This window comes from Gadus macrocephalus, chromosome 8 (genome assembly GCF_031168955.1).
Source record: "Gadus macrocephalus chromosome 8, ASM3116895v1".
Taxonomy (NCBI): Eukaryota; Metazoa; Chordata; class Actinopteri; order Gadiformes; family Gadidae; genus Gadus; species Gadus macrocephalus.
Window position 1 is genome coordinate 16,955,573 of NC_082389.1, and position 23,999 is coordinate 16,979,571.

The window sequence follows — 23,999 nt, forward strand, 5'->3', positions numbered from 1 at the left end:
ACGTTTGGATAAATGAAAAGGCTATTCGCCTACCTATTTGTGTGCACACTCTGCATGGAACTCAGTGGCAAAACAATCTGAACAGTTTGTAAGAGGATATCGGAACATTGTATTAGATTAGGTTTTATCTGGCTCCCTCTAGTGAAACTAAAGCCAAAGTGCACGAATGGGAAATGGATAGCTCAGTCGGATGTCTCGGGCGGTTTCCTGTCTAGGTAGCTATTTATTCTGTATCTTGGGTGAGTTTTAAGTAGAAAGGCCATATTCTTGATGAGGCAGCTGAGCTCATTTCAAGGTTTATTTTGCAAGGTCGTAGCCATAATCACTTTGAGTGTCGTCTCCTCCTGCGAACAAGGGTGACCTCTACACGCACCAGTGACCTCTGCGCGCACCCATTGACCTCTGCACGCACCACTGGGTTCGCGCAGAGGATATCTGACTTGTGCATCTTGGCATCAGATCGCAGTGGCCTAGTCTGTTTTGGAAGTAAAGGTAGAAGGAATGGTATTAGTAGTACTTGTGTTTTGGTCCTTGTTTAATAATAAATGGTGAAAGTATTACTCATTATGAGGGGACTTTGGGTTGTTTGAAACAGCCACAGCGTTAATCCTGTGAGACGTGGCAAAACGAAGTTTTGATCAGCCTAGGTAACGATATATCAATATTTATTTAGGATTTTACTTTTGTGCAAAAGAAACTGCAAAGAACTCGACCCGCGTGTATCACAATGACGTCTCATATTGATCATGGAAGAACAATCCTATTGTTGTAGGCCTATATTATAGTATACATTGCATGTATTTAGCTGACGCTTTTATCCAAAGCGACTTACAATAAGTGCATTCTACCATGAATATGCATACCATAATGTGCAAGAACCATGCCAGTTATAAAGAGGTGCAGCAGTCTAGACGCAAGAAGCAGAACCTGGACTAATGCGTGCTTGGCCTGAACAGAACCCTGAGGGACCCCAGTAGTAAGACCCCAATGTTCAGACACCGCCTTTTTCCAGATGACCCTGTAAGTGCGATCCTTGAGGTACGATATGACCGGGTGAGTGCAGACCCTGATACGCCCTGTCTGGGAGGGTGGCTGTGGAGGTAATCTGGTGGTTCACTGTACGGCCGTCTGCTGAATGGTCCAGCAGCCTTGCGACGGCGACAAGGGAGGTGGTTCTAGTGGTGACAAGTTTCTCTCTGAGTGCTTTGGAAATAATTGGTAGAAGAGAGACAGGACTGTAATTCTTTACAGCGAGAGGTTTGTTTAAATGAGGGGGTTGAGTGTTTGGAAAATAACCAGCTGCCAAAGAGGTCTTAATTAGACAGAGGGAGGAGGGTCGGGAACAATAGGATGAAGGTTAGAGGGGCACAGGTCGAGAGGGCAGCTGGTTGGGAGGTGGGAGGTGGCCAAGTATCTCACCCCATGGAATAGTATGTTAAAGTAGATGAAGAGACGGATATAGGACAGGTGTCATCAGCAGGCGGGTGGAGAAATTAGTGTATATCAAATAGTTTTGTCTGGGTCGAAGAAGGATGTTTGAACTTTAGATTAAAAAGAAACCTTTAAGGTGCAGATCAGGGGGCACCGAAAGAAGAGAGAAGAGACTACATGCATAGTGTTGTGCCTTCAAATCAAACAACACAAACATCTCAGCTGCAAATAGTTTTATTGACCTTTTATCCAAAAATCAAAAACAACAATGGAGCCGTCATAAAACGTTTGTTTTGCTAGATAATGCACCACGGACATGTCTGTAGAATTGTAGTATTGGCATAAATACAGTTAAATCATACAAAACAAAATGTCAAAATAGTTCATTTTGAAAGTGTTCACTTGAGCACTTGCATAGCACAGGCTGTCTTTGTCACATTTTGGTAATTCCACATCAGGCGTTGATGCTTTGAAGGTAAATTGGCGAATGTTTCCACAACCTCAAATTGATCAATCTCATGGAAGTCTAGCTTACTGGAATTTTACTCACACCATCATTTGAGAATATAGCCTAGGGCTCATTCAGCTGGGACGGAAGGTGTGATTGTACCATTAAAACTCTATAGAGGGCTCCGTTTGGGACATTTCTAGACTATTACACAAGGCAAAGTTACATTTAAATCAATATGAGGTCTTTGAAAGCAGCATCACTGACTTATCCTTCAACATCAACCACAGAAAGGACTAAATTATTCTGCTTAGGGGTAAGAAAACATCAACATACGACAAGGACGTTTAATCGAGAGTTAGTTATTCAAGGATCACTTTCTAAACACCACACTGTCTATAGAATATAGAAACAGTGTCCAAAGTATCGTTCAAGGGGTTAAACCTATTTGTATTGCCTTGTCTACAAAAGGAAAATAGGTCAATCCAGTAATGAGCATCACCCAGACCCCTGGGAGTGAACGAGTTATCAATCGATTTAAAGAATTGATGGAAAACGTGCAAAGAAGATGTTTTCTTTTATATTTACCTAGGGACCAATTAGTGACCAATTCCTGACTTTTAGCGTGGCAGGTAGCATTGTGCGATACAGTAAAGCCGACGCACAGAGAAAACGTGTGCATCTTTGAACAAAAATAAACCAAAATAAAAAACACAAACACCGTGTTGCAAGAAGGTTAATCTGCAAACCATGTATCCACCTCAACCAGCTTGGGGGTTTAGTGGATCCAAAGCCAAATGTGGAAAAGAAAATGTGATGCACAGATATGTAGGCCAATAATACACACGCACACACACACACACACACACATACACACAAATGAATATCCTACACAAGTGTGGAATACTCTGAACTGTACAATATATATATTATATCAGAAATGTTGAGCAAAATACCTTTTCAATATACATGAATACCGGTTTTTGTGGTTTTCTTCACAATGTACAAGGTTCAAATTTGTCACACAGTAAAATGCTAAGCACAAGCCCTCAAAGGCCACGAAAGTGCATAATATAACACCAGGTGGGAAGCCACTGGAGGAAGAGACACAGCCAGACATGGGTGGAGCTGCTAATACTGTGGAGAAAGCCTTCACTCCAGACCTCGTGTATCACAACATGAAGGGAACCCAACAGGATGAATCTACTTCAGAATAAAAGTAATACACTCACGGAAATCACTTGATCCCAGTCAAACCATGCACACTCGCTCACATACACCACTCGCCCACACACACACACACACACACACACACACACACACACACACACACACACACACACACACACACACACACACACACACACACACACACACACACACACACACACACACACACACACACACCTTATTTGGAAACAGGGACCCATGGCCACTTCTATGCTTGTAGTTCTTTTGACCAATATCTCTACTGACTAACACCCTGTATAAGGCACCCACATACTCAACACAGAAGACACAGCAGCTTCCACAGGACCAGCGAGCTTCAGTTATGTCCGTCTCCCCCCACCCGCCCCCCGTGCAAACCGTTTAGGTTCAATGAGATGGGGGCCGCGCGGTCGTCTAGTGAGAACCGTCTTCTTCCACACGGAGCGTGCAACCAGGTGCTACGCACATGCTTGTGTGGCTCACCCACACAACGGATAAAGCGTGAGCCTTGAGATTAAATGGACGATAACACTGGTTAGTGTCTGAGGCATCTTTTCAGGTGACGAGCGTACTTTTTTGAGTTCTTACGTGGAGGAGGCATGTTCAGGTACGAACCCTCAGAGCCCGGGTGGCGGGCTGAATGCGGGAGCATCAGGGAATGCTTGGAGACAATCTCTCTGTAGTGCCAGAAGCAGGGGCCGTTTCTTTACCATCTGAACGTCGCCTTGTTAATAAGCGTGTATATAGTAACGGCGAAAAACGTGCATGTTTTTTCCTTTACATTCTCCCAGTCCCACTACTCCTGTATCCTCTGCCCTCATTTCTCAGGCTCAGTAGACTTATAAATGAATGAGGCCAGGGGAGATTTTTCGACAGTGGAAAGGCCTCTTCACACTCGGAAGAGGCTGAAATGTTGCGAGTTAAAAACAAAACTTTCAAGAGATTTTTGCAAAATCCATGTAAACGTTTTGGTTTTCCAACATCGCCACCGTTGTGTAAAATCCAAGACTGTAACCAAGCATTCCCATTTCACATTATCATCTCTGTCACAAAGTAAAGACAACTGACTTAGTGCTCCTTCCATGGAAGGAGGCTAAGAAGAGCCGTGTTGGACATTCCATACGCTGTTGGGAACCCCATCTTCATCTTCCTCCTCCTCCTCCACCATCTTGTTCTTCTTTAACCAACTTTCCTTCTTTCTTTTTAAAAGACCTCTCAGCTTTCCTTTGTCTTCTACTTCTGGCCAGAGAACAGTTGTTGGCTACTTCCTGTGTCCGAGAGCCGCCAACTTGGGAAAGCAGCTAACTGTGCAGCAGGTAGACGACCAGTTCGTAGGTGGCCATCATGATGGCCGTGTTGGGGATCTGCCTGACGAGGTGTGTGGTGAGGCCGCGGTACAGTGCGCGGTAGCCCTCCTCCCGCGGCACCTGGATCAGGGTCTGGAAGAAGGAGCGGTACCTGGTGCCCTCCTCTCGTAGCCGCGTCCGGATCACCTCTGAGGGGGCAAGAGAATTAGAGACAAACATAATGGGAGGGAAAACACATATCAGTGTTTCCCCTATACGCACCTGAAATATGACCGCCACTGCTGAATATCTTTTTTTCTCTTTAAAATACGAATGTTGTATTATTTTGCTCTACGCAAAATAATATAACATTCCGTGCGCTACGGACACTGGATAAGCGCTTCATATCCAGGTCAATTCACACACTTGTGAGTAAAGCATATAAAAGGAGAGGAGAGGAGAGGAGAGCTCCTTCTTATCCCTTTAAAAAACGAATGTTATATTATTTTGCGCTCAGTGTTGCGCAAGTTACTTCAAAAGAGTAATGCATTATTTATTACTTGTTACTGTCAATTCAAAGTAATTAGTTACATTACAGTATTACTTTGTCTTTGAATTGTAAGGCATTACACTACTACACTACAAAACGTATTCCATAGAGGCATGGCCTATTTATGGTCCTACTACAGCCTTTAGTTTTGAAAAATATATCTCTACTTATTTTTAAGGAATTTCTTTTTAGCAAAAATGTCAATATACATTTTTTTAAAACAACAATTTCAGTAGCGTCGCCCTTATTGACTCTAGAGCCCCAAAACTTGTTCAATAGAGGCATGGCCTCTTTATGGTCCTACTACAAACTTTGTGATGGGGAGTGGGGAGGGGGTGGAAAGATGCATTGGTTGGAGGCACAGACCTTTTCAATTGTTGTAGTATTTGTGTTATGTGATTTTTGTTAAATAAATGTAAATAATTGTTCCAAAGATTATACTTGTATTATGTTAAATCTCTCCATATTTCCCCTGCTCATTACTGTGCACAAATGTACTGTATGTACACCCTTCTGGTGCCGGCAGACACATAGAAACCTCCCTGCAGGGTGCACGCTTTGCGAGCACACAAAAGAATTGCGAGCGGAAAAAGAAACATTTCACCTCCGCTGCTGCAACTCCATCCTAGGGGAAACACTGCATATACAGAACAAAAAGCACAAAAAAGAGAGAGAAAAGAGCCAAATAGAATATTTGGCTTTTTTCTATCAATATACTAATGGAACAAAGTGCTCGTCTCTCAGTCCATGAGCAATGGCATGTTAACACTGAGTCAACATGGATTTGTTAGTTTGGGGACAAAATTGAAAAAAAAAAAACCTAGCCTAATACCTGTATCCAGAGGTACAGCTCTGGGATCTGCAGAACGCTTTAACATAATGGATGTCAATGACCCAATTTACATCGAGTCTTAGAAAAACTGCGCCAAATCCTTCAGCTCGAATGCATCTATCGCACGCCGGTCAGCAAGCCAACCAAGGCTCTGTTGTTGGGTGCAGTGCAGGTGCGTCCCTCACCGTGTGGGTAGGCTAACGAGGTGGCGCAGGTCTTGGAGGTGGCGGCGGCCAGCATCATGCCTACAAAGTCGGAGGCGTCCTTGACCGTCTCCTCCTCGTCGTCCATGTTGGCCTGGGCCTTGGACTGCAGCAGGCGCTGCTTGATGCTCTCGTAGATGACGAAGTGGATGACCGTCTCCGAGATGCCGGCGTAGGAGGCCGACATGCCGCGGTAGAAGCCGTGCAGGCCGTCCGCCTGGTACACCCGCCGCACGCACTCGAAGGCGTTCATGCGGCGCTCGCCCCGGTTTCTGCGGGCGAGGGAGAGCGTAAGAAGAAGGAATGTCAGGGGCGTCGTGGGCTGTCACGGTGTGGGTCTGTGTTATGCTTTGTGCCCTGGAGCCTGTAGTGACCTATGCTGTGGACAACACACATGCCCCTTTCACACCGCCGCAAAATCGGGGCCGGTTCCGGGCCAGTTCGGAGCTAGGGCCAGGGCTTTGGTTTCACACCGCCAAAGAACCGGCTCCGGCCCCTAAAAACCGGTTCAACTCTGGCCCCACTTTAGAGCTGGGCTAGAACGAAAACCGCTTTTACACAGGGGGCGGAGTTATCCCAGGAAGACCAACGAAGGGCGGCATTTTTAAATCACCGAAGTGAACGATGGACGCCAAGACAAAATCGCAGTGGACCGTGGAGGAGACAACCTGTCTCCTTGGATTTTGGTCTTCTGCCGAGGTCCAGAAAAAGTTCCACCATTGTTCTTGTTGTTTGAAACTGCGAGGGTTGCTGGTAAAGCGGAGACGTAAGCAAACGTTTGCAGTGACGTCATGACATTGCTCTCGCCGGCTCCGTGGCTGGCTCTCGCCGGTGTGAAACCAACCGGTTCTTAACTGGGGTAAGGCTGGAACCAGTTTGGAACAGGCCCTAGCACCAGCCCGGAACTGGCTCTCGGTTCTTTTTGGTGTGAAAGCGGCACTAGAGAGCCAGTGCAGCCAAACCAGTTTTTCCTTTGTTTAAAAGGTGATCATTTGTCTTATTGGACCGTCAACATAGAAATCGATGACGTTCATCACTTTTACTGCAGTAAGTCCCTAATTTAGATACAATTTTGGTCAAATTCTTTGTTTTCTCCCCACAACACTATATGACCGTAAACACGTCTGAGCAGCGATATATTTAATGTCCTGGTCCGAGTGAGGGTTTAACCTCCCGGACACCCATAGTACAAATCTACAGTGTGTGGCAGAATTCCTATACAACATGTCTTATTATAAACGCTCATACATAACAATAGAACAAAAAAAGTAGCATAAAGTTGCCATGGGTCACAACCATGGGGATGAATAGCCCCCTCTTTCCTGAAACTCTTGTTTCAATTTTAGCAGAAGCCAACACTGGCTTTTTAAGGCATGAGACCTATAGCATCACAGATGCTTGTGTTGACCGTCAACACAAGTGAAATAGAAACACCACCACTGATAACGCTACCCCACCAGAGATAGCAGTAGTAAGGTATTTCCTTAGACAATGGTAGCAGAGAATAGAGAGCTAGTCACCTGGCATCCAGCTGTAGGCGTGTCTTGATCAGCCAGATCGGATTGGTGGCAGTAATGGCGGTGAACCCTGGGAAATAGAGTTCAGAGGTTCAGACCGCAGCAGGGACAAACACACAATACACACACAATAGGACACAGTGGAGCCAGCAACACTCAATACTCTAGACTAGGTTCTAGACTAGGAGCCGGGCGGGAAGCACTTCACCAAACAGGATCAATCAGGTGGCATCTGCGTGGAAGGTGATACGTGGAACTGTGTTACATAAGTTTAGTGCATGAGGTCTAGACCTCATGAGCGAGTGCAGATAAGGATGGGGAGGGGGAGGGGATGAAGTCAATGGACGCCTTATCTCTTAATGCTTTTCTAAATTAGTTATGAGACTATTGATCCTCTTTGGTTGAAAGACTATCCCAGGTCTATTCCAAACCAAACTAATGTGCTGTAATTTAAACCGCCACTTTCACAGAGTAGTAAATGGAAATCGTTCTTGAGTTGGAAAAACTGAATTTTCTATTATTTTATAACTATCTGCCCTTAATCTTGAACTGCCTGGGTAAAATATTGTCTATATTCACTTGAAGTATAATTTGGCAGTTATGGTAGCTGTAAGAGACTGCTTGTGATATCCATTATGCACCCGTAACTCGTTATTAAGGCTTTATAAATACTGCATCACAATGCCCTTTACATGTCAGATCATCAGATGATTTCACTACAGAAGAAATTATGCATGGGGGCATTTGTTCGATCATAGACTGAGTGAAATTTGGCCATATGCCCAAAAGGCATTGGTAAAAGACGGTGGAAAATACAAAATGGAGGAAGCCTCTTCAATTATTCAAGTGTGCTAAATTGGGAAGTTTCCGAGGCCGAAATAGTAAGGGAAATACGAGCTGTGCCATTCAATCCTAATTCATTCACTGCACAGTAACCATCAGTTTGGCTTGGTAAATAAGAATCTATCTCAAATACAGGTTTGATTGGCCGGTTTGATTGATCACAATAGTGGGGGTTTGTAGTTTGACAACAAGTAAAACACTTTATCAAAAGGTGATCCAACGAAACAATAAATAAGGTGCACTTGGCAACAAATGGAAGGACTAAGACGCTGTCTGCGATCCACTATGTCACAAGGCAATGCAACACTGATCCTAGCAAGGAGCGGTGAGTAGCGGGCGGCCGTACGAGTCTGTGACGACTGGTGCAACAAGCAACGCACTACCACACTAGAGAGGACGGCGAGAGTCTGAGGTGGAGGGAGCAGAGGAGGAGGAGGAGCACCGAGGGGGGGGGAGAGCGGAGAGCGGAGAGCGGAGAGCAGAGGCATGGGGTTGGATGGAGGTAGCGTCTATGGCAGGCACTCACGGGGGAGGGGCAAAGCTCCTCCAGCGCCTCCCCGCTGCAGCTAGCAGCCTGCAGATATTAGGGGGGGGGGGGGGGGGGGGGGGGGGTTCAGATGGTGGGGGGGGGGGGGGGGTGTCCCACCCAATCACTCAAAGCTTTACAGTAAAGCCCTAAGATAGACACTGGTTTCTGGTCCGCCGCCAACACACAAGCAGCAGTCAGAACGAACCAGGCCCCGCCCCGACCCCCTCCCCCACTTCATTTATGTTAAATAGAGGAGGTCGAGAGGAGATGAGCGGCAGGTCATTCCTCCACTCATCTTTCCCCTGACGGCTCAGATGGCCCTTTAGGTCCCGCCCCCTCTAACCTACTGATAAATCATATATAGCAGTTACTTGAAATAAAGATGGTCAGAGGTTGGCTGGAAGTAAATAAAGTAAATCCAACTCACGCAAGATGAAGCCCTGATATTTAATATGTCCCCATCCTGCTAAAACCCAACCCAAAACAGATCGTGGGACTGGGTTTGGATGTTTGATACCATCACCTCACAATCCGTGGCCACAACAGAGTGGACTCAGATCAATTGTGAATTTATGAAGAGAGAATAATGCACTAGAGAGTACTGGACAATGACGAAATTAAATCCTGAAACTAAATCGGGGGGAAACTTTGTTGGGCTGTAGGAAGCCGTTGATATAAAAGGACGTGGTGAGTGATGAGGACACAAGTGGAAATGCTAACCTTGTCTTTCTGCATTTTAAAATGTTTCTGTGGATGGTGATGAAATACAGAGAAGGGGATCTCATTGGCAGTGTTATAAAGCATGGATGAATGCAACACAAAATAGAACCAAAGCAAACTTGAAACCCACGCAACATTATTTTTTGGGAGGCTTACTTTAATCTAGATTTTTTTTTTTATCAAACTATGAAAAGGAGCAAGGTGTCACTCCTGCTAAAGGCCATTTGCTTTTGCTTTCTCAATATTAAACTATAACCCTTGGAGTTGCTAACACAATAGTCCAATATTGACATTACCATTAAGCCTCTGAATCTCAATTTAAAAACCAAGATGTTCTTGACGTACACACTCCACATCAGCTTTTATACTGTTTTTAGAAGTGATGTTGCAATAGACCACTGCAGCTGTTGCCCACTGGCTTGCAATATTAAAAGAGGGCCTATATGTGTGACTACCCCTTGTGCAACTCTAGGAATACCAAGGAGAACAGTGCACCTTTCTCCATACAAGTTTGGCCTACATTCATAGACTCCACACATTCTCCAGAATAGCAACTGGCAAGAGATGGGGACTGGCAATGGCGAGACTAACGACACAAGATTTGGCATAAAAACAAACTGCAGTCTATGATAGATTGACTGTTAGCATTGTGACCTTGAATAGCCCTGTAAGATAATACAAACGCCTTAGACTACTAATGCCTCACTAATCCTTAATCGAGTATGTCTTATTAAGTATTCATCAGTCAGGCTCGAGTTCGGGTCATAACAGCAGTTATACTTCATGCTGGTGTTTAAATATTGGCAGCTGGAATAGCAACAGAAACCTATTTACGCACGGGAAAAAGCCTGGCCTCCTTCTACAAAGTCATTGTGTCAAGTTACAGAACTAGGCCAGTTCTAATAGTTTGTCGGTGTAGTTAAAATAATAAATGGAGAAAAAAAAAAAAGAAGCATACAAAAGAATGGGATTCGTTCCCTGATGAAATGACACAACATTCCTCAAATGGTGGATGACGAACAAAACGACGAACACGACAGACGCAGCTCCCTCAGACGCTGACAAGGTTAGCATTTCTCGCGCGCTGACAACACAACTAAAAGAATTCGGCAGGAATGTCACTCGTGACCTGATCGGCTTCAACTTTTGTTCTTCTTCATTGTGCTGCGCGCGGCACGGCCACACGCCGGCGCCGTGCCGCGACTAGGCAGCGGGCCGGGGTTGTCCCGAGGCTGCGGAGCTACTACGACAACGCAGACAGACGCACCAAGAGCCCATTATCATTGTAAACATTGAAGCACGAGACAACGGAACAGCAATGCACCATTGGTTATCATCATACCAGTGTAAGGAAATGGGGTGCTACCTTAACTCGTCCGCCCGAGTGCCGGGGGGGCCCAGCTGAGCCCCAGCTGTGGCCGTGCTTTCTCCTCTAAACACACACACAGAGCACAGAAGGGGGGCCCAGGCAACACTGTTCAAGTAACAACTGGGATGTTAAACCATATCATGGGGGGGGCCGTGAAGAAGACGTTTTAAAACAAGGGGATGGAGATTCGGAAATAAAAATAAAAGAGCGGGACAAGGACAGGACAAAATGGAGGCGACGGGAGACAGTTGGCCATGTGGTGGAGGAAAGCACAACCCAAACTTTAAGGACCTCGTCAGGTTTTCTTGTCAAAATGGCTGACTTGGGTCTTAACCCGTTATTTTTCGCATCCGTACACAGTTTACCACAGTCAAGCAATGCATCTATGGGATATCGTCCCATCTAAAGATGAGCTGATAAGAGTGTTTCCTGCTTTCTCACAGAGTACCATAGCAGAGAGGAACTCTCTCTTTAGTTAACTTGAGAGTTAAGTTTCATTTTAGTTTACGATCCAGCACTGGTGATAAGTATTTACCACACTGGTTATGATAACAGTTCATCCAAGCGAGTCCATTGTCTAGGCGAGTGATAAAGTTTTATAGTGGATGTGTTAGTTGTGTTATGCAACTCCTTTGATCCAGAGAGTCTTAAATTGTGCTTTCGTATTATTCTCATATTAGAGGGAGCTAGATATGAACCATAAACAAAAATAGCATTCAGCTTTAGCATAAATCGCTAAAGAAACAGAAAAAAAATGAAACAAAATGAACCACACATTCTAAAACAATCTTCTTACACAAACCATTTCTATATGGGGAACGTGAAACGTAGATATAAAAAATACCAATAAAGAGTATTTTCGATGCACCTACATAAAAAGATACAAACTCGTGTAAGTTTGCATTAAGAAGCTTGACAGTGAGCTACACCATCCAGCAGCTGTCAGACAGACTGACTGACACACATAAAGAGACGGACAGGGACAGACCGGCAACACAAATAGAGACAGGTAGACAGGTAGACAGGTAGACAGGTAGACAGCAGGGGGTGGGGCTGGAGTGGGTGGGGCGGGGTTTAGGAGGAGAGGTTACCTGCCAGTCCTGCGGACACCATGTGCACCGGGGTGGAGTCAGGCTCCATCACTCCATTCAACTTCTCCTTGGCGGTGGAGTAGGCGGCAAAGTAAATGGCCCTGCACCGCACCAGAAGTAACAAACAGAACGGTGAGGGGAGAGGTTCAGATGGTCTGAAGCCCTGCCGCCGCAGGGCTTTCAATACATTTACATTTGGCTGATCTTGCTGACGCTTTTATCCAAAGTGACTAACAACCTTCATACACACAAGGCAACAGCCAGCTTGTCAGGAGCAGTCATGGTTAGACGTCTCGCTCAGGGACACGTCGAGCTTCAGCGAGGAGGAGCCGGGGATCAAACTAGCAACCTGCTGGTTAACAGTCAACCCCGCTCAACCCACTGAGCTACTGTTGCCCTACACAAACAGAACAGGCGCCGCGGGATAACAGCGTGAATGGTTATGTAGGTTAAGGGCGAGTCAAGGTCAAAATGCCACCGGGGACTAAATAAAGCAGGAATATAAATTTCTAACAGACAATTGTCACACTCAAACATATTGTGGTTAAAGCATAAAGTCAAATTAAGAAGTAAAAGCATGCTTAGTGTGTGCAGGGGAGCAGAATACAGAATACAGCAGAGGGGCGAGACACCACCGAGCCACTGAGTGGAGCTTATCTTTCACCCTGTTTGAGTACGAGAGTGCACGTGAGGTCTGCACGTGTGTGTGTGTGGGGGCGCTAACGTGCGTGAGCACGTGTACGCGTTTGCACAGCGCAGCAACTGAATCCCCGATGCCTTGTTCTCGCAGAGCAGGAACTCCAACACACTGATTCAAACCCTCCCTCTCTAAAATGAGGATTTAGTGAATCCAAAGTATGTCCACAGTGCAGAACAAACCCAGAGCCCCGAGAGCCTCCTCCCACGCATCACGTTGGTCCCGGTGAGTCCCCGGAGGGCCAGTGTGTGGGTCTGCGAGCAAACGCCTTTTCATGCAATTGTGTAACTCATCTGTTGTTCTTTATTATATAACCACCGTTTCTCCGTGATATTGTTGGCAGAAGATGCTTTCTCGTTGGAAATTCTCTCTCCCATTACTGGCTTTCGCCGACAAGCCATGATGCTTCAATATCCATGCCAATGGAAGGGCAACTCCATTTTGATTGCTGCGTCTGCCAGGTCATGTCGACCTTTGTGTCATAGTGCAACCAAAATAAAGTGCACAAGCTAGCTGGCAGGATGCACTAAAAATAAATTACATCCATCACATACAGCAGTAGATTGGTATTTTGTAGTCGTCCAATAGTTGAACAAGCCCGTCCAAGATTTTATAAATAATCTGATGTTGTATAATTGGGCTCTCTCCTTATGTTATAATAGTTTCCTACAGTTTGACATGCTGGAACGGTCAAATGTTCTGTTCCACCTACACAGCTGGACAGAAAGCCCCCCAAGTACTCACACACACATGCACGCAAACACACACATCAAACGCAAGCCAAGGGCATCTTTTGTTCAAAATGAGCGCTGAGTAACACTGATCCAAATAGCAATGTGGTTGAGAGGAGTATTACATAATAACGCTGATATAGAGCACACCAAAGATACGTGACAAGGACAGAGAAGGCCAACGTTTTGGTACGGCCAGGCCTCTGGTCTCTAGGGAGAACTAGCCAACTAGCACTAAAACACGCATGCCCACAGTTGACGACATAAACAATAACCCTGCCTTTAAAACATTCTATTGGGATGCTCCGCAACAACATTACAGGTCACATGACCAGCCAATCGCTGCATTACAGCTCCTGATGCTGCTGCCGAGTGTAAAGCCTCTTATGCAACGAGCAACAGCCCAGAGCCAACAGAAGCTAACCCACTGAAATCATTCATTTCCGCCTGGATAAGAATCCCAGTCTCCATTCAGATTCCCCAGCTTTGACGCCATCATTGCTCTGTTTGCTTGCGTTTCATTCTTTAATGTTAAGCCGACCACAGAGTGCAATAGATAAATTCATAAACCATGTCAAAATGGTTCACATATTAATATTTTCGGTTGCTATGCAAGGTTTTAAAAACTAATGTTTAAGGTATTGCTGCTGACGCACATGTGGTTTTCTGCCTTCATTGAATCAAGTCTGAGAGCAATATTTCACATGTGATAATGATAACAATGCTTGATTCCCAACCATAGCATCACAAAGGGGTGTGTGTGTGTGTGTGTGTGTGTGTGTGTGTGTGTGTGTGTGTGTGTGTGTGTGTGTGTGTGTGTGTGTGTGTGTGTGTGTGTGTGTGTGTGTGTCCTAATCCTACATGGTTAAGGCAGATGTAAGCTATAAAGTCCAAACAGTGGAGGACTTTAGACCGTGATGCAATACATACCTGGACGGTGCCACACCCACAAGGTTAGGTCCGAGACCTCGGAATAGTGAGCGAGGTCCTTCTCTCTCCAGGATCAACCTAGCAACCGAGGAGAATGGAAGGGAAAACAAATAGGGAGTTAAACCCTGAACGCTTTCAGATCAATTACTATCTAAGGTACCTGACAGAATATAGCTGGCATGCTGGCACAGTATCCATAATTAAAGAATGAAAAAGGTTCACAGTTTGAGTAGTAGTATGATGAGAGTTTGAAATCACCCTGAAAAGTGTCAGAATTTAAACAATGGGAAATCTTTGTTCGTACTTTGTTATCAATCATGTCTTTGTTATATCACAAAAAGGAACAACATTTTATTTGTAAACTAAACACCCATCAGCCCTCTATCTTCTGTCATTATGTCAAGTTAAGTGGATTAAAGCAATGTCTTTTGGTGTATACAAATACAACAGTGTTACTTACACACCACGATTAATGAGAGGCCCCAGGGAAAATGTATCCAGATTCCCAATAGAGTTAACCAACCACCTCCCAATGAGTCCATTGAACTTTGGTTCTTGAACGATAGACAAATGTGATCAATATATACCATTAATGGAGTTGCATCAAAAAGTTTTCATTCACGTGGGGTCAGATAACAAGGCGCTTCTTCTCAATATATATCCCCAAGCAGACTGTCTATTTGAAAGTAACCAGTCACGTTTATTTGCTCTTCAACACAATCTTATTGGACATTTCAGAGCTCAGATAAGAATTCCAGCCCTAACCCCTGTAAGCCTGCCCTCCTACACAGGCTAGAGGATGATCAATCCAGGTCCGAAAGGCCAAGAGCGGTGCTTGAACATCACAAGATACTAGTTGCGCGGTAGCTGTAGTGGCTTCATGACGTCCGTTATAAAATGTTGCGCTTCAGTACGTCATCATCATTGTCTGCTCCAGTTCTGAATCAGCAATCGCCAACATGTTTACTTCTGTGGTGCGCAGCCGCAGAGCTGATACTGATTATTTCCACCACCGTGGTGAACCTATATTTAGTAAGCCTCTCTGGGGGGGGGATAAACATCACAACATTTAGCAAAGGGTTTAATCACCGTGCATGGGCTTGAACAGATAATATAAATCTACCTCAGAAGACTTAAAGGTTGGGTATGGAATTCTCTTTTTTGGCCATTGTTGCAAAATTACTTGATATCCTTAAAGGAGCATTTCACCGGTGGAGGCATGAATATGTATTGAAATTGGGTCCTATATGTAATCGAATAATAAAATAAAATTCTAATTTGGTGCCGTCTTGACCGAGAAAAGGCAGAAAGTGACTTTTTGGCGCTTGTGGATTGAAGACAACAACTCCCACCATGCACAGCTTCGCTGGCGGCCACTCCCGCTGATCATCTCCGCCTATCGGACACCTCCTTGTTCCAGCTACTAATGGAACAAATCAGCGTGGAGCTTGACCCGACGTCACTAGAGTAGTGACGCTTGCACAGAAGCATACGGCCGACATCTTTCTTTATTCTGGGTGGAAATAGTAACATAGTTACGCCATTAAATGCGTTTATGTAAACATTTTTTGCGAGAAATGTGCATTTTAATTTCATAATGTTCGCTCGTTGAATGTGAAGGATGTTTGGTTTGATAGTTATGACGAAGAGGGAACGCTCCATTCACTTGCATGGACAGCGTCTCTGGTTGCTAAGCAACCTCAACGTCTTGGCGGACTATCTGCTGATCAACACTACGAATGCTGGAAAATGACGCGTCAAATCACGTAGGAAGGTTCTTGAACATTCTAGACTATGAAACCTGCTTAAAACACTCAGTTTACTAGCTAAATTCGATTAAACAATTCAATACAATACAAATATAAAGTAAAAACAAGTGTTATCTAGCGATCTGTTATCTGTATTATGTTTCAAGAACCCTCCTACGTCATTTGACGCGAACGCCCGTTTCGCGGGCAAAACATTTGTCATTTGACGCGATCGCCCGTTTCGCGGGCAAATTTTTTTATTGTTTCGATTAAACAATTAAATACAATACAAATATAAAGTAAAAACAAGTGTTATCGCTATCTATCATAATACATATAGCGATCCGCTATCTGTATTATGTTATTTCGTCGTTTGGAAACATGTTTTCTGCATCGCGTCGTCTGTTGCCGGGCAGGTTGTCAGGATGTAAACAAACGATGACGTAGGCCGGTACAATTTTCGCCCCCGGTACAATTTTAACATGAGCTTATTGTTAAGAGATATTGATATTGATCAGATATTGTGCATATTGTTAATATGCACACTAACGTTTGAACATTGTTACCATGGGAGTGACCGGAGTTATCAGAACGCTTAATAAAGTTTGACTTTATCTGACTGTTTTGTTGACATTCCCTTTAGCACAGCTCGGTCTAGTCGATGCATAACGCAACCCCAGTCAAACGTTTGACTGCATTATCTTCTATTCTATGCGCCTTATAATCCGGTGCGCCCTATATATGAAAACAGTTCTAAAATAGGCCATTCATTAAAGGTGCGCCTTATAATCCGGTGTGCCTTATAGTGCGGAAAATACGGTAGTCCTCGTTTGTATTTCTTTCGAAATGGTGAACTTTTGCATGGAGCCATCTTCTATGTCAGATCTAGTACCCTCCGCCAATGTACTTCAGTTTTATCAACAGCCTCTGTTATCTTAGCTTCAGACGCTGTGGATGTTAGTTTCTGCTGGTGAAGTCCCACCCACTGGCACTGCTCTAATAGGTCTGTAGCGTCAGTGGGTCCCACCCCCTAGAGGGGGGTGGGACTAGTGGTTGTAGTCTTACGAGAATCATCCCCTCTTACACTTCCTATTTTTTTGTACGCAAAAATCGTCATATTGCGTCATTGAAAACAGGAAGTGTTGGAGATCGATACGGATCTCTCCAGTCTCTCCAGAAAATAAGGGAATGATGCTAGACCATTCAAAAATATGCGGGGGGTTCTAAAAATACAAAGCTTATGTGAAATGGGTGAAGTTGCCCTTTAACATAACCCACTTACAGCCACTGAGTTAGAAGTACTGACATGAAAATGAAACAAGTCAATCGGGGCTCGAAAAACTCCAGCCAATGATTTCCAGAACCACCGAGTGGCATTGGACAGCAAGTACGTCAATCAAACGGTCGTACTGCACTCCCCCTCCCCCGCTCCCCGTGCGACCCCTTCGTGCACGTACTCAAAGCTCGTGACCCAGAGCAAACTTTTGTTTGTTGTTATCCTGCGGTAGATACTGGAGCTAGCTAACTAGCTAATGGCTCGCTCTCGCGCATCTGTGTTTGCCCTCCTTGAATGATTGCGCGTCCATTTACTTGGAATGGGTGGAGTCAGCGTGGAAGGAGAGGGGGTAGGACCATTTGAGTTGTGTGTTTTCAAAATCTGCTGGCGTTTCACCAATCCCATACCCAACCTTTAAAAGGCATCTCCCACTGTTTAATATTAAGACGATGGCAGCCGGTTTCAGGTGGTTTCCTTTATGTCTCATAGTAACTATCCATTTAGCCATCTATTAGATATTTAACCATTTATTTTCTTTTAAAAATAAAGTTCTTAAACATACACAGCCTCCACAGACAACCTATCGCTGCATTCTGTCCTGCAGCACATTTGAATAAACATTCCTCTGTTGGCCTACTGGGCTGAGTCACCAGCCTCCATTCTGACCTAGTTATGTTTCCTTCTTCTTACTAATGCTCCTCCATTCTGGTATGGTGTGGTGTGTGTGTGTGTGTGTGTGTGCATGCTAGTGGTGTTGTCGTTCAAAGCTCCCGTGGCCACCTCCCTTGAGGAAAAGCACATGGCATCAGAGTATTGTCCTAGAACTACAACTAAATGCCAAAGTTGATCACAGTACCACTTGGCGCTTGTCCAATGTCAATTTTTTAACGACCCAAGGGCTTGACCAGTATTTCATTACGACTAACACCTAAAGTGGTACTATGAAATAAAAGTTTGTCGGTATATCATTGACCTTAATTTCCAATTGGAAAAGCCATTGTAAAATACTATACTGAGATTTGAAGGCGGTTATGGCAACATTATGAGGCACTGGAAGACACATATTTGTGTTGTGCGACATTTATTGAACAAGCTTAGGATGGACAATTGAAATATAAACCGTATATATAAGCAGTCCCATATATCTGCACAATGTCCACCTTTAGAGCAAACATACTGGATCAAATCAACATATTGAACATCAAAGAAGCCTTTCTACAATGGGAGGTCTGACAATGAACATGGTTCTTGGTTCCGAGTTCAGCCTCCTGAAACCTGTAGCATGTGTTATATCAACGTGGACTGTGGATGTCAATAGCCATGTGGTAGCAATCAAAAATCCAAGCCGTGTACTGGTTGTACAGGGAACTTGGCCCAATACATATGGGATAACGCAAGATAGGATTGTAGATGGAGCCACTGAGGGGATTCCCACAGGCAAACACCATTTCTAAATTTGTGATTCAAAGACGATCATGGCACTCCATACACACCCCACACATACGTAGCCTTGGAACCAGACAAATCTCGCACGCGTGTTTCATTTGCTCTAGGGATAAGGTCTAGCTTCACTTCCATACAAATGATTTCTGCCCGGTGCGAATTACACCGACCAATCACAACCATTTATCTGATTTGAGGCAGGACAAACCGACCAATCACAACCATTTATCTGATTTGAGGCAGGATAAATACGGTGCATAGGCATGCCGTAGAGGCATTTTCAACAACAACAAAGATGGCTGCCGCTGATGTGGAACGGTCTTTTGATTCCACTATCGAGACAGTATTAAACCAACTGGAAGGCATATTTTCACTAAAAGAAGAATGACGTGAAGCTTTTGTTGAGAAGAAAGATTAATTTTTTTTAGTTGCTCATTGGAGATGGCCCTTGGAAATCGAAAAATTAACAGACTTCGAGACTAATTACAGTTTGCATTTATCTAGCAATGCCAGGCTTACACATACAGATTTTGAGTTAGGCCACAGTTTATCTAATTACCAAGACAAATGCAGCAGACTGAGGCTGCATATCCCATATGAATATGGAACAAATGTTTAAACTTTGGGTTTGAAGTTGGACTTGTTTTTTCAGCACAGAAGCTACAGACACACCATAGCTTTTCTCTTAATCCTGACCTGGATAAAAACGCTGTTGAACGCCGTTCAAAGGGATAATGTAGTTTGTGCCCTGACCTGGCAACATCCCATCAAATCCAAAGTCCAGGACCAAGCTATCAGCTCAATATTTCCACAGAGTCAAGGTAGCAAGTCCCATACTGTAGCTAAAGGAACGGGTTGTCTGGCAGTGGTTAACAAAGTAACCCTAGCTTCGGCACAATAGCCAGTCACTACGTACCCTCAATTGGAGAGCATAATGTTGGCTAATGGGAGAGCGTCAGTCCCTAATAACGCTTGGCTGCCTGTCTTAACACAAGTCACTCTGGAGTCATGGGGCCTCACCGTTCCAAAGATCACTTCTGTGACATGACATGGAGGCATCTCTCCAATTGTCCGATGCTAATCCATTTCACGTTCGACCCATTTGTATCAGTTTTTCATTCATTCCCCCGGTGTATGCTGAAAAATAGTGCCGTTTATAGCGTAGAGGAAGTTTGAGTTCTCTAAAATGCCGCTGCGACTTCAAGGTTGCTCTATTTCTTACTTTTTTCTCGAGTGACCCACTAAAAGGTACAGGTACAAATTATTGTGCAACATTTGTGTTTATCGTTTACTTGTTTCAACATGAAGGTCCACTTTGGAATTATGTGTGGACAACAATATGCAGTAATGCAGTTGTGCTAATGAATTGTGAGGAGAGATACTATGTTTTGTTACCCGAAATCCAATCCAATCACATATTGGTGGCTTCAAACTCACTTGAGACAGTGTATGGGCCCGGGCGGCGACATGCGGGCCACGCTGGCTCCGTTGACGGTGCTGAGCTGCACATCGGAGATGTAGAAGGTGACATGGGAGGACTGGAGCCGCGTCTTCACCACCTCCAGAGGACAGGTCAAGATGGCGCCCACTGTACCCCCGCATCTAGGAGGAGAAGAAGGAAGGGAAGATACCCCAGGACCAGGGAAAGGAAATTCAGGGCAGGGGGGTGTGAAGAGGAACAAGGAGAAGAATGGTGAATGTAGAAATATGCACCATCTTGTCCATTAGATAGGGACGATTTTTTTCTTAATCGCAGACTCAATTTATCTAAAAAGGCCAGAGTTATAATGACCCACTATTGTGATAGTGGGTAAATAGGAAGAAATATTGTGATTAAAGTGGGACAAGCAGCTGACACACATTCGCTTTGCAAGTTCAATGCTTGGTTTACAGACAAGAAATATAGGATGTCAAAGCAGAAAGTTTCGCCACCCAAGTTTACGGTAAAACCTCCAACAACTGGGAATGGTGACATAGGGCTGTGAAGGCATAGTGTTATGTGTCCAGTCATGGCTTAGTCTGGCTCTGCTTGTTATGACCGACAACACGCACACAATACAATACGGAAGAAAGTAACCTTTCTTCTTGTGCCACTATTTGACCCGATCATACCCTTCCAAAAAAAACAACACATGTTGTTGTCAGCATGTAGCCGAACAGAATAGTAACAATTTTGGTTATTATGATAACCATTGCCCAAAGCTAGAACTTTCTATGGTCCTAGATTAGTAACGATGAGGCTGCATGGTCAGATTTCACCAGACATTGTTGTCATATCGCCAACAAGCAGCAATGTACAAGCTCAATTTGTTGTGCCTCCAGGAAAACCAATGGTCTATTAGTGATCCCCTCTGTGAAACTGAGCTGTATCTTTGTGTTGTGTTGTGTCCTCATCTGCTATGCTCGTATCCTTTTCAATAGCTCCAGCTATATATACTCTTGCCTTTCCAAAGGGCCAACACACATGTATGCAGGCACTGGAGGCAGGCCGACCTTTGGCCTACTTTCGGGGCTGTGTGTATTGAGTGCCATGCGTGAAGTGAGTGACGCCGCGAGAGGACGCCTCCTGTGTTTCAAAGTTTAAATAAAGTATGTTTCTTTATCACAGTATTTTCATCACGAGAGACCTTGCGAAACACTATATAAAAGCATGGAGGGGGAAAAACGATAGAATCGACTGGTAATCGAGCACAATAAATATAAAGGGACGGCATTGACCCTTAACCCTATGATTACCGTGTGGCCATCATATCTATGTCAAATACCCAAACTGTGTCTGCTCTGCAATTTGGTTTGATAAAGGCTAATCTTCATTATTTTAGTCTAGCTATGTCTATTTTATAGACAACTACACACACGTATGTGAATTAAATCTAATAAATGCCACCTTTAATTGTTGTTAACGCAACCTAGCAGACCAACTGCTCACTTGTAGGCCATTATAAAAACAGTATGAATCCGAACCACGGACCATCTCTTGCTTAAAGTAGTGTTAATATTCAAGCAACACAAATCTGAAGTGATGATGGGGAATATCTTTATGATCGTTGTAGACCTACGACTAGCAGGGGATTCGACCCCGGCGTAACATTAACATCTATGTTGTCTGTAATAACTCACAGTCCATTCCCACAGATATCGACTCGTTTCGACACAATACAGATAATAAAGTTGACTTATTTTGGACGAAACGTTGTTGCTTACCCTCCGGCAAACAAATGAACCAGTGTATCCCTTTGGCTCATTCTTTAGCATGCTCCGCGGGGTAACAGCTAACCCGGGGGCCCTAGACCGAGTCCTGGCCGATGGAGACGATGTGCGCCCCTGGGTAGAAACAACAGACGTCGACGATGAATCCGAATCCAAATCTTCGCGGATACGTCTCGGGTGTTTCAGATACAGGTACAGTGTGAAAGAAGCAGTATTATTCACAGGCCGACATGCCTCTTCGCTCGGGCTTCGAGCACACACCCCTCTGCTGCACCGCGGATCTATTTTCTTCGATACAAAGTCAAAATAATGATACACGGCAGGTATATTATATCTTCTTGAATGTAATACAGCCCAGGTGCTTGCAAACGGCTCGATTTGTCATCAGTGATCTTGGACCTCGGCTATCTTATTGCTGCAGTGGATAAGTGGGAGGGGCTATAGTATTACTGTACAATCATAGGCCGTATAACGTGCTGTTATTGGCTGGTTCGCCTGCAGACGTCACGCTTTCTCCGCCCGAGCACGCAGCGCTCGCATGCACACACATTCTGAATGAACACTGACTGGCGCTTAACACACTCAACCACTCTCTCTAATAGAGGACTTGCAAATAAATTCGTGACCACTTTTACAAGTTATTTACATTATTTATTGTTTTATAAGGATGATATAGAATGTATCGAACTTATTGGCAGGTCTGTGAGCCCACATGTGCAGGGGTTCGCAGTGATTCTAAAAAATTAAAAAATACAAACTAGCATATGGAGCGATCTCTACAAAGACTATTACCTACAGCAGATTTTCAAAAACATTAGTACAGGCTCATCCGAATCTCACAGACAATTGCATCATGGGTCCAAATATGGAGGATATTAAAATGAAGGAAGTACTAAAGCCATCTTCATTTTTCAGTTAATTAAATTATCCATACCTGCAGCTTGATTTCAAGTGTGTTATAAACAATTAACATAGACCCATAACTATGCCTTTATTCAAATAATATTAACATGTCAAGCTTTCATCAAGGAATTGTCATCATTCAATGCACTAGTTGTGTATTATTTGCAGCTAGTTGAGTATTAATCGCAACCCACATACACCTTAACCCACTTGGTCTGCTAGAGAGAGCACGAGAGTAGTGTTCATAATTCTATTTTAGTGCCGTAACATTGACATTAGCTGATCACGTTAGCAAAAGTTGGTATGTCAAAACTTCTGGTTTGGTGATTTGATAACAAGCTAAATAAATGTGACCATTTTGGACTCCAGTTTGACAAGCCATGTTAGTCGCTTATGACCGACCACCCTTTGCCAATCCAAATCAGATAAGCATGTCAACTGATTACTGTAGTCATATGATACAATGCACATGTACTATTCAATCTAGTTAGAATTCAGTATCGGCCTTATGAGTTTATTTAGCCATTGCGTGTCAGGTTTGGTCAAGGCCCTATAGATCATGTCATCCATCCGTCTTTAACCAGTTGTGTGGCTGCTGCCTTCTGTGCCAGTTTACCATGGGAACACCAGAGTAGGACATGCTCATTAGAGTATCATTTCATCACCGAAGACCCACAGGAATTTTGGTGTCCTCAATTGGCCGAGCCAACCGGGCCTCACTCCGCTACCACCCGCTTAAGGGCCCAGCACCCGAGTGTTGAACGGCTGGTATGCAACCAAACCACTTCAGGTCCCAGTGGTCTTCTCCTGGGGGGTACGCGACTTCACAGGGAGGGTCGCCGCAGGCATCATGTTATCTTATTGGAGAATTATTCAATAATATAAAGTCAACTTTATTCGTCCCAAACGAGAAATCTCATTTTTGGATATGAAATCACTGTCACTTTTATACTGCTTTCGTTGGTGTCCCAGTAACTGAGGTTAAAGAAAGTTGTGGATTCAAAGCACTTGGTGTACCAGTCTGACTGCATTC

The 23,999-nt window shown here is 44.3% G+C and overlaps 1 protein-coding gene across 1 annotated transcript; it reads right to left on the reverse strand.

The window, feature by feature from the left end:
* Nucleotides 1-1,649: 1,649 nt before the first annotated feature.
* Nucleotides 1,650-22,500, reverse strand: LOC132463408 (solute carrier family 25 member 36-A). The gene is made up of 7 exons (XM_060059554.1): nucleotides 22,058-22,500; nucleotides 20,291-20,455; nucleotides 14,387-14,464; nucleotides 12,029-12,129; nucleotides 7,480-7,546; nucleotides 5,942-6,231; nucleotides 1,650-4,583 (listed from the first exon to the last, which is right to left on the reverse strand). The coding sequence occupies exons 1-7, from the start codon at nucleotides 22,096-22,098 to the stop codon at nucleotides 4,390-4,392; spliced, it is 936 nt and encodes a 311-aa protein (XP_059915537.1). The 5' UTR covers nucleotides 22,099-22,500; the 3' UTR covers nucleotides 1,650-4,389.
* Nucleotides 22,501-23,999: the final 1,499 nt, after the last annotated feature.

What these genes read in the sequence shown, in the direction of transcription:
- LOC132463408 (XM_060059554.1), bottom strand. Translation starts at nt 22,098, where the DNA reads ATGAGCCAAAGGGATACACTGGTTCATTTGTTTGCCGGAGG. An exon ending in GGGCCCATACACTGTCTCAA is followed by an intron (nt 14,465 to 20,290) that starts GTGAGTTTGAAG and finishes CTCGGTTGCTAG; the next exon opens with GTTGATCCTGGAGAGAGAAG. An exon ending in GGTGTCCGCAGGACTGGCAG is followed by an intron (nt 7,547 to 12,028) that starts GTAACCTCTCCT and finishes TCTATTTCCCAG; the next exon opens with GGTTCACCGCCATTACTGCC.